Raw genomic sequence first — 11,198 nt, forward strand, 5'->3', positions numbered from 1 at the left:
AAAACCAAGAGAAAGAGAGCCTCCCAAGAGCTTTAACTCAGGCAGCATCCCAGGTAAAAATGAAACACCCATGATGTCTGCTATTAGAAGTTCTAATCCAGATGCTGGGCTCCGAACTTATACTACTCAGACCTTTGAAGGGCCACTGACAAGAACATCAAACAGCTAAAGACTGACATCACTAATCTGAAGAAATCCCTCATTTCACTGTCTGAAGAGACCTCCTAAAATTGCAAAGAACCTTATTGTACTTGATTTACTCTATTACAATAAAAAAGGCTGTGTACAGCTCTTGACTGTGTACAGCCCTTAAAGAAGAAGGTTGCCTTTACATAGACAAGACAAGGAGGGTTAAAGAGAGCATGAAATAGGTCAGTGAAGGCCCTAAGAAAAATCAGAGAGAGTAAGAGACAGATGCATGCTGGTACAAGAATTGGTTTTTAGCCTCTCCAAGATTGTCAACCCTATTTCCTCCCATCTTGGGACCATTATTTGGGTTCTATTTCCTTATTTCTGCTGGTCCCTGGCCCTCAAATAGGTGAACTAACTCTGTGACACAACAGATAAATAATTTGGTAGCAAAACCTATTCAGACACATTATCATAAGTTAGCTATGGAGGCCCACGAGACTCAAGATGAGGTTGTTACTTTATAGAGGGTGTTTCCAAAGCCCATCTCCACCCAACCTAAAAGGGGGGACTTCTGCCCCTAGACCAAGCAGAGAGGGGCCACCCAGAACCCCCTCTGACAGGTGATCTGAATTCTTGCTTAGGCTGTGAGGCTAAGCACTGCAACGGAATATAAATAAAAGATAAAAATATCTCTCTGGGTTCCCTGAGGGACAAGCCTAACTGCATAGGGGTTGATGTCAAAAGTATACCCTCTCCAAGAAAAAGACATCGGGATGTGTATGGCCCTCATGCCTCACTGGACAATGACAAGGGGACTGGAGCCATTACAAGGTCCCCTTCAAGTACTGGAGGTCAGTTCTCTAACCCCGCCTTAGCAAGATTAGAATTGCCACAGCCCTTCTATACTTAGAGAAGGGAGGAGATGTCAGGGGCAGCCCTGCTTACCCACTGAAGGCCTAAAATCAGCCATAGGCCTAAAATCAGCAATAGGCCTGTCATACATGTATACAAACACCAAGTCTTGGGTCCCAGTGGAAAAACATTGAAACAGATGGCTATAAGCAAATGTCAACAGGCAGCTTTTGTGGAGATTTACAAGCCTGAGTAGTCATAGTCTGTCTCTCATTTCTAAATAGGCACACACACACCTATACAATATGTCTATATGCATGTATGTGACATAGTGATATTTAATATTAATTGAAGTAAGTTTGTACATAATAGATGAAGATGTCCTATGGAAACTTCTGGTCCTTCCATGTGCACACATGATACAATAAATCTGTGCACACAAGGTATTCTTATACATAACTGATGATAACCAACTAATAAAATAATTGTCATTTAAAAAAAAAACAATGTCATTCATGTAACATTTTGTGATTCTAAAGTTGGAAAGGACTTCATTTGCCAGGGTCAGTTTTGATATATGTGCATTTTTGATAAGAACTCATCAATATTTTTAGTGTACTTTTTATTAAATCAAAAAATATCTTGAGAAACTTTGTTCAGATTTTTTTTTCATTTTTTACTTTTAAAGAACAGAGCCATTATACTCAGGTACTTTACACAAGTGCATTGTCGAGAACCATCACTGTGGCAGAAGGATATTATGAGTTCTTAGCAGTAGCTTTGGATGAGTCGGCACTTCAGAAGCTTCAGATACATTTCCACTAAATTTGAATCCCTTTTCAGGCAGTGAAACAGGTTATGAAAAGCAAAGTATCTGGTGTCTCTATTGGGTGACTGCAAGAATTCCAATTCAGACCAGGCAGAAGAGTTCCGGTTTTCCTTGACTTCAAAATTACCCTAATCATCAAAATAATAGTTAAGTGTTAATTATAGATGCGAGCTTGAGATTCTATGTCTTCTACACACTAAATTCAATTTTGTGAGAAGTTAATATTGTAAACCTTCAGCCAAACCCAGGGAATTTCATTTACCTGAAACAGAGTACTTAAAATATATTAGCCATTTAAAACTAGAAATGTGACAAATCAATACATTTTGTGGCATGAAATTGATGCCTTCACACTGAAGTTTGTTTTTCTGGGACGTTGTATAATTTGTACCCAATCAACCATTGCTCCAAAGACAGAAGAACAAGTTCAAAAGACGAAAAGAAGTAAACACAATTTTATGTCTGAGGAAGGAGAATCTTAGAAAATTCTCAAGGCTCCCCCAGCTTTACAATCAGTAAATGATTAATAGTAATATAGATACTAACACAGTGAACTGTGGGAAGACGTTCTCTTAGACCACTCAAGCTTCCTGCAAATTGTGCAGTGAGTTCTAAGGATTTAGCTTTCATGATTGTCATCTGTGTTAGGAATTGGGGTAGAATTTTTCTATAATGCTGCTGCATCGACTCACCCTTTCTCTTGCAAGTAACTCAACCATATTCATATTAGAACTCCATTAAAAACTCATTGTTTCAACAAAATGAACTTCAGTGTAGTTGTTACATTTGTCTGTCATAGCTTTTCTTTCTGGGGTGAACAGACCTGTTTGTCTTATGTTTCCATAGGAAAAGTCTCACACAGCACAGGAGCAGACTGGTGGGCAATTAGTAATTTGATATCAAAAGGAACATGAAAGGAGTAGGATACATTCTGTTAATTATTGAACTTTTACTGTTCTTCATGATTGTCCCTTCCTTGTCTTTATGTTTTATACATTCAGACACCACAGTAATCTTTTCTACTGAATAAGTACTCCATACAGTGTATTTGGACAAATATTTATACCCAATGAAGATTAGAATTTGTGTATTAAGATATAGATACTCCAACCTTAACTATCTATATCTAATAAAATCTGCTGGGATAGTTATACATTTGTATTTCTTTCTAGAAAAGTGCTTTCCAAATCACTATGAGCAGCAGGTGTTTGCTTTCCAGATCCTTTGAGAAAAGGAAGTAAAGTATCTTTGAGAAGGTTAGGTGTTGTTCGTATGAACAGATAATATATTGACTTAATTGGATATACTCTTCTTCCCACTTTGTGTTGTTGTTGCAAGTGGAAGTGTTTCAAGATTCATTTTCCATTACCCAATGTGGTGATTTGAATATTCATGGCCCAGGGAATGGCAGAGTTAGGATATCAATTTGATATTAATTTATACCAAATTACTAACTGCCCCACTGCACTATTGGACTAGGTGTGGCTTTGTTGGAGAATATATGTCACTGCAGGAATGAGGATCTGCCCAATGTGGAATGAGATCCTCCTCCTGGTTATCTACAGAGGAAGCCTTTCCTCATTACCATTAGATTAAGATGTAGAATTCTTGTCTCCTCCAGCAGCATATGTGCCTCCATGTGCCTATGCTTCCCAACATGAAGATAATGGACTGAATCTTTGAAACTGTAAGCAAGCCCAAGTTAAGTGTTTTCCTTTATAAAAATTGCCTGGTCATAGTATCTCATCACAGCAATGAAACCCAAACTAAGACACCCAGGTTACCCTGTTCATATGTCGGGAAGCTGTTTACCTTGAGGGCAATCTTCTTTATGGCCTCCAGGAGATTTCTGTTTAAGGTCTTAACCTCTAAGGCTTTGTAGAGGGTAGGAGAAGTGGATCCCAGCCTCTCGTGCATTTCAGCCCACAGATGGTACAGAGGGTTGACCCAGGCTTGCAATAAGCTGTGTGCCAAACCCAGCAGAACTTCCAGCTAAGCAACCACAATTGAACAATTCCATTAGAATAAAGGAAGTGTAATAGTATTAAATACAGGCAGATTTCACTCAAGTAGCTGAAATAGGCTCTCATTTGGTCATTCATATACATGTTGAGAATATTATTTTGATGGCACAGATTTGATGGCCACTGACCTCATGTTATAGAATTTTTGCACAATTAAAATCAGAAATATCAGAAGAATGTTTTATGAGTTTTCTAGAGAAAATTCTAGTGAACTCTGAACAATTGTCATTTCTTCCTCAACTTCCTTTTTTACTTTATATTATTAATTATTATTATTATTATTAATTACTATTTGTTATTGCTATAAATAAGAATGTAGACATACAAAATGCTGATAACATTAAAAAAACAAGAAAGTTGGTTATATCTGTGGCACATTTTCTATAGGTGATAACGTTCATTGTAAATCACTTAAGTGGCTTCATGGAAGAGAACTTAAGTGAGAGATAATAACCATCCATTATTAGTTAAAGTCAGCATCCCATATAACCTCCTCATCACAATAGGGACAACTTTTTTCTTATGGAACATAATATTGCATTTTGTAGGACTTCTTTCTTCAAGTGACATTTAGGCATTTAGGCTCCCAATTATATTATATGTAAAGGTAGAGAGACCTTAGTGGAATGGACACTTATATCAAGAAGCAGAAGTAGATCCATAGGAGACATAAATATCAAGAATAGATAGTATAGTGTTTGGTAATGTTAAATTCTGTCAACACAGCATCAGTGTAACATATGATGAACACAACTCTATTAGTGCTTCATAAGTACATATTTAACTGTGGGGTCAGGTTTGACTCATATAGAACACACAGAGTAGTAAATATGATTTCATGGACAAGGCATTGGTAAAATGGGTTTTCTGAATGTATAGAAATACTACTATAATGTTACTTAGTAATATTTTATGTTTATTTTTCAACAAGATTGTTCTATGAGTTCATATTCCTTATCTATTTTTCTGCCAGTCTGATAGCCATCTACTATTATGCTGTAGTATAATATAAGTAGTATATGTACTTGACAAAGCCACTGCAGTGATTTTGCTGTTGTGGTAACAAGCCAAAGGTGAGAACTCACTTGGGTCTTTTGGGCTTGCTCCTTGTTTTCTGGAAAAGAGAGGGAAGAAGTGTGGCATCTGGAGGTTCTCTGCTCAAATCCTCGGCCTTGGCCATAAAATACTTTCTGAAATGATGAAGTACTCAATTACCTGTCATTTTTAAATCAAGTAATTTTAATAACAACCTGGGCATTAATGTATTTGATAGATATAAAATTATAAAGTTAAATAACACTGAAAAAGAAAATAAGAAATTAGACAAGTAACTTTTAAATCTACTTCTTTACACTTTAATTGTAGTCTCATTTTTGACACCTCCAATTTTCTAATCTGTCAACCTCTTTCCATCCTTGTTATTCTCATCTTTGGCTAAAAGCTACTGTTTGGCAAGCAGATACTTACACCTTTAGAAAAGTACAGAAATAAGTGTTGTAATATGGTAATATTTGATTAGTATTTGCACCCCTGCCAAAGTTTCTATATATTATTATTCATTTTTTAAAAATTCTTTTAAATTCAAATTGATGCTTCCTTAACCAAGCATCATCTGAATGGATATTCTGTTTCAAATGGTCTGATCTACATGACTGTTTTATTCCAAAGACAGTTGTAAATTCACAATATTCTTGTGTCATGGCAAAGTGAGTTCTAAACTACAGAGTATACTATACTAGGAAATATTAAACAATAAGTCTGTTAAAATAGACACAATATTGTGTAAACATTTACCAATATGTCATTGTTTAATTACTACAAGTACTTCAGTGTACTTGACAGATTATCATCAAAACTACTGCTGAGAAAATTTGTGATAGATTGAAAGAGTTGCTGAGAGAACTATGAAGTGAGAGAATATCTAGTGAACATAATGTATGATAGAAATATATATTTATAGTAAACCTTGAGATACATTCCTAAATGCTAACTGATGTCCTGAAGTCCCCATCTATGGTTACACTATTATTTATTCTAAATTAGATGGCATATTGTATTAAATGACCTTCCCCATGAGTAGAGGATCTGCTTTCAGCTCTAAACTAAACCTACCATTCTAAGCTCATGTCTTGGCATTAGTTCCATGGTGGTTCTTAGCATTTGGGAATTTCTGTAGTTGGTTACTTATTTTTACTCCTTCCTCATTTATTCTTAGTCTGTTTAATTATATTCAATCCCTCAAATTCACTGTGAAGCAGTTCTTTATTGGATATTTATAGTGTCCTAAATGAAGGATACCAAAGGACTTATATCTCCTCTAGCAAGCAGTAGAAAACCAAAGCATTAACTCAGCCTTAAACTTTCATGTTACAAGAGTCAATTAAAGTAAAAGTTAAATTATCAAGAAAAAGGTTCTTGTTTTCATAGCAAACATTTGGCATTTCATCAAACTGTGCTGTTCTTCCCTTTCATATGTTAGTAGCTTAAGGTTTTTCCTTTTATATTGGATATCTTATTTATTTATTTACATTTCAGATTATCCCCTTTACCCATTTCCCCTCTCTAGAAACCCCCTATTCCATACCCCTCCTCCTTTTTGCTTTTATACCATTTTTTTTCAAAAGACTTATTTATTTTATTTATATGAGTACACTGTAGCTGTCTTCAGACACACCAGAAGAGGGCATCGGATCCCATTACAGATGTTTGTGAGCCACCATGTGGTTTCTGGGAATTGAACTCAGAACCTCTGGAGGAACAGAGCTCCTAACTGCTGAGCCATCTTTCCAGTCCCCCCCTTTTAATTTTGTTTTTGTTTTGTTATTGTTGTTTTTTTTTTTTTTCAAGACAGGGTTTCTCTGGGTAGCCTTGGCTGTCCTGTAACTCACTCTCTAGACCAGTCTGGCCTCAAACTCAGAAATCTGCCTGCCTCTGCCTCCCAAGTGCTGGGATTAAAGGCATGCACCACCACTGCCTGGCTGCTTTTATACCATTTTAATTACATACAAGTACTAAGGTCAGTTCTAGGTTGAGGAACTAGCAATACTATAGATGCAAATAGTCAAGGAACAAGCAAGACAGTAAACATAAATAGTCAAAGAACAAGCAAGGCAATAAACAAAGTTCTGTGAACACTCCCATGATCAATCACTGTTCTAGCTTGAGATTGAGATTCCTACTTCAAATTATTTCTTTGTTCTAGCCTAGGATTTAGATTACTGCTTGAAATTACTTCTTTGTTCTAGCCTAATGTCAGTTTCCTGCCTATAGCCCATTTCTTTGTCATTGGTCAATGTCAGATTCCTGGCAGGCAGCCCCCAAATCTCTCCACATCTCCCCATTTTTATTGCATAAACAAGAATGAGCCTGTCTTAGGTCATTCTACCAAAATGCCTTCCTTAACTATTGTGGAATATGCATTATCAAAATCAATGAATTTATGTCTTAGGTTGGTAAGGCTCAGTGCAGAATCTTACCTGTCCTTGGTTTGCCAGCCTGTTAGATTAATAACTTTTGTCTTACTGTCCAGAGTGTTACAGAACCTTGGTTTTCTGAAAAAAGCTTGCAAGTGAAGTGAGCTGGAAAGAAGTGAGTTAGGCTTTAAGCAGAAGCAAGAGTGTAGTGGGCTTGATCATTGCTGGTAAAACAGCTTTAATTACGTTAATTGCTAGCACTACTGCTTCTGCAACTGCTTTGACACATGAAGTTAAGACAGCTACTTTTGTTAATCATTTAGCAAAAAAAAGTTATTAATGTGTTGAGTATACAAGAGGATTTAGATAGGCATTTGGAACAATGGATTGATACTCTTTATCCTATTCAAATTATTGGAAGGAGATTCAGTGTTTAAGAGTAAGAAGCCATCTCAAGTGTCATGCCAAATGCCATTGCATTCATGTTAGTTCTAAAATGTACAGTGGTAGTCATTATAATTAGAAAAAAGTTTAAAGCCACTTGCAGTGTATTTGGCATAATTCTAACACCTCTCTGGATGTTTTAACTTTGTTTAGTGAGCTAATGAATTTAAAGAATGCTGCTCTGCTGACCTTTGATGCTGCAGATACTGGTGATAAAATGATCTATGACTGAGGTCAGTATTTCCATTTTGGTCAAGCTTCAAGAATGGCATATATAGCTTGATTATGCTAGCCTTTTTTCCTGGGAATACACTTATTCCTGCTCATCGTATTAAAGCTTGTCTTTAACAACATCAACATTTTGTCAGCCAAAGTACATAACTTGAAACTGAAAATGGATTGCCAGACAGAGTTATTAATTTAAGCTTTTCCTTGTCAAAGTATATTATGTTGAAACTGGCCCATGATGCTTTTCCCCTTTCAGCTTCCTTGGCATGATAAACAGTCTGTAAGATGAGTGAGGGTACTTACAAAGTGAGTGGATAGTTCTGAAATTCGGTGATTCATGGTCTGGGATAACTTGATTGCCTGATTCCATGTGTCCCCAAAGGATGTGTAGTTGTAGGCATTCAACATTTTAGCTTCCATAGCAGAAGCTGTGTTCTCCCACAGAAGCAGGTTGGATACCAACAGCAAGAGTACTGTCCCTGTTAAAGAAGAAGGGGAGCCTTGCTAAAGTACTTTTCTATGAGGTTTTCAGCAGTCACCTTGTTTAGGAAAGTGTATGCTGTCCTCTGTACCTTATACATTAATAATTTTTGGTTTGCATAGAGGGATAACTTTTTTGTGTTTTAGATTTAGTGGAATAATTATACCTGCACATGTTTATAGTTTGAAACTAAAATAGAAGGCTTTCTTTCTGTTACTCCTAGAATTGCTTCTGTATTTTTCTAAACATTACTTTCTACTTAACTAAATCTGATCCAGGATGAGCTAGTCTTTCTGTCCAGGTAGGTCAATGTCTTAAGAGTTTCTTGTGATGCTCAGTGTAAAATTTTCACCAGTTTGTTTTTTATAATTCAATGCCAGATAGCAGCGTTTTCGGCACTGACATGACAAAGACAGCACAGTTCATTGATTTGACTTATTTTCCTACATGATCAAAATAAACACATGGTGCTTGGATTGCTGGTGTGGAAGAAGAAGACAGTTCTCCCAAGAAAATAATGTCACAGTGTGGATTTTCTAACTTACCATTGTCATCTCATACCTTTGTCCCTTTGTTAAAAACTTCAGATTACTTCCCCTGAATTTACTGTTTACAGAAGCCACCAGGCATTCTCAGCCTTCATTATCCCATTATATTGATGAAAATGATGGTGGACTGAGGTTCCCTGATTTTTCATAGTCCTAGAATCAGTATGTTGAGTTAGAATGACCAAATTGTGGACTTTGCACTTTACTTGTTACATCCTACACACCTGTGAGCTATTGCTATGTATCTGTTTGGCAGGTGTCACATATGTAGCCCTTAGGTCCAGTGCTGCCTGGAATTGTTGGCCTTACATATAAAGAGTAACACATTATCATAGATTGCCTATGAGTTAGAATGTGTCTACTTTTTTCTGCTTGCAGTAGCATGTCCCTTTTCAATATGTGACAATGATTCACTGATGATTTCATCATAAATTTGCCTTTCATTATATTTACTGAAACACAGTTTTAACATACTAATAATTTGCACTCACAAAAGGCTGAACAGGTATGTTTGTATGTATGAAATTAAAATCTGCCTTTAACCACATTAACCTGAAATATTCTTGATACAGGACCCCAATGTCCACATAACCTTTAATAGATAGTAATGAATAGGTATTTAAGAAATAGATGGAAATGTCTAATATAAAAATATGAAATTGGTAAAGAATTATGAATAATAAATTGTCTAAATTGAAATATTAAAAATTAGGTATACCAAAATTCTGTAGCATACAAGTTAATTTTCACATTTTTAGCTAAAAATGATTTAATATGGTTAAATAACTTATATTACATATATTAAAGTTTCTAAATTCATAAGAATTTCCAAACATTTTATATACAACAAATATCTCTTTATTAAACTATGCTCATACATATTCTTTATATTTACTATTTGTAGAAATTTCACCAATGTGAGTTTTAGAGACTGATGATTTTGGTTTTCTGTTTTGTAAAACTATTGTATCATTATTACTAATTCATTATTCTTGCAAATATCATCAAGTCTCTAGAGACAAATACTTAACCCTAGCATTTTTTTCTTTTGAAATGGTATTTTGGTTGAATGAAATTGTCAAAGCTGGGTAATAATCACATATACTAGGCTTGTCTGTATCAGTCTCCTGCATTGAAAATTTCTTTAGATTCATTTAGATCTAGAAACTTATAGAAGTAACTGGCTCTGGAAAGAATATTACCAATAGAGTCTTTATGTTCTCATTTAAAAAAACAAATCCATATCTGCAATTTTGAATTTTGAATTATACCTTGATTTGTAATTGTTCTTTACATGGGAGATGCACAGAAAAATTCCTGGTTTCCACACAGTAGGTACCAGAAACATTTTCTTACTCACATCAACTAAAAGAACCCAAAACTTCTCAAGACATTGACATGTGTTTTCTAAGGAGAAGGAAGACTTTTCTTTAAAAACTACTGGTCTAGGAGTTTACTGTGTAGCAGCATTTTATAGCAATTGAGAAAAAGTTTCTCAGATCTATATACCCTTACTTCAAGTAAGCCATGCAAAATAAAAAAGTGTAATTTTTCCTAGATAGGGCACCAATCTAGGAAGCACAAGCCATCCATACTGAGCTTGGTAAAAGAATGCATTTCTTTATCTTATCTAGGAGAACAAGAACAAAAGCAATACTTACGGGAGGACAATTGCTGAGTTAAAGACAGATGCATTTCTGAGAAGTCTCACTGAAGCTTGGATACCCAAGGAGGATAGCTTCTTCAGTAGAGGCTTGCCTTCAGTTAACTTTCCACTTCCTATATACTCCATCGCACTACCTTCAGGCCACACTGCTAGGTAACGGGAGGAAGGATATCCAGAATTCCTGAAATCCAAAGGAGAGTCCCATGACTGTACTCCCTCAGGGAATTGTAATGGCCTCATTAATGTTCCCATAGACCTAGTTATATGTGCATTTCTTTGCCTATTTCATGACAATGGATGAAGTGGAAACTATATTAAAAATAAACACAGGGAGAATTGATATACGTCTATTTCTTTTTCTTTTCAGTTTTTTTAGATTCTCCTAAAGTTATATCAACTCTGTAATATTCCCAGAACTTTAGTGGTATGATATACGTATTTTATTAGTTTTCTAACATTTGAATATCAGACAAGAACCACATTTTCAAAAATTTAATCTTTAAGAGTATTTGCCAATATCTTGCAATAGTGTAAGATGCTTACCTCTCTATACTAGGCTGAAATGAGAAGTGGTATATAGT

At 35.6% G+C, this 11,198-nt stretch overlaps 1 protein-coding gene across 1 annotated transcript; it reads right to left on the reverse strand.

The window, feature by feature from the left end:
• Nucleotides 1-1,639: 1,639 nt before the first annotated feature.
• On the reverse strand, nucleotides 1,640-10,707 carry LOC114627769 (prolactin-4A1-like). Its single transcript, XM_028775672.1, has 5 exons — nucleotides 10,613-10,707; nucleotides 8,226-8,401; nucleotides 4,923-5,027; nucleotides 3,626-3,805; nucleotides 1,640-1,941 (listed from the first exon to the last, which is right to left on the reverse strand). The coding sequence occupies exons 1-5, from the start codon at nucleotides 10,644-10,646 to the stop codon at nucleotides 1,753-1,755; spliced, it is 684 nt and encodes a 227-aa protein (XP_028631505.1). The 5' UTR covers nucleotides 10,647-10,707; the 3' UTR covers nucleotides 1,640-1,752.
• Between the last annotated feature and the right edge of the window lie 491 nt (nucleotides 10,708-11,198).

The sequence above is a fragment of the Grammomys surdaster genome, unplaced genomic scaffold (genome assembly GCF_004785775.1).
Source record: "Grammomys surdaster isolate TR1022 unplaced genomic scaffold, NIH_TR_1.0 258, whole genome shotgun sequence".
NCBI lineage: Eukaryota > Metazoa > Chordata > Mammalia > Rodentia > Muridae > Grammomys > Grammomys surdaster.

What these genes read in the sequence shown, in the direction of transcription:
- LOC114627769 (XM_028775672.1), bottom strand. Translation starts at nt 10,646, where the DNA reads ATGCATCTGTCTTTAACTCAGCAATTGTCCTCCC. An exon ending in AACTCAGCAATTGTCCTCCC is followed by an intron (nt 8,402 to 10,612) that starts GTAAGTATTGCT and finishes CTTCTTTAACAG; the next exon opens with GGACAGTACTCTTGCTGTTG. An exon ending in AGCAAGCCCAAAAGACCCAA is followed by an intron (nt 3,806 to 4,922) that starts GTGAGTTCTCAC and finishes GTGGTTGCTTAG; the next exon opens with CTGGAAGTTCTGCTGGGTTT.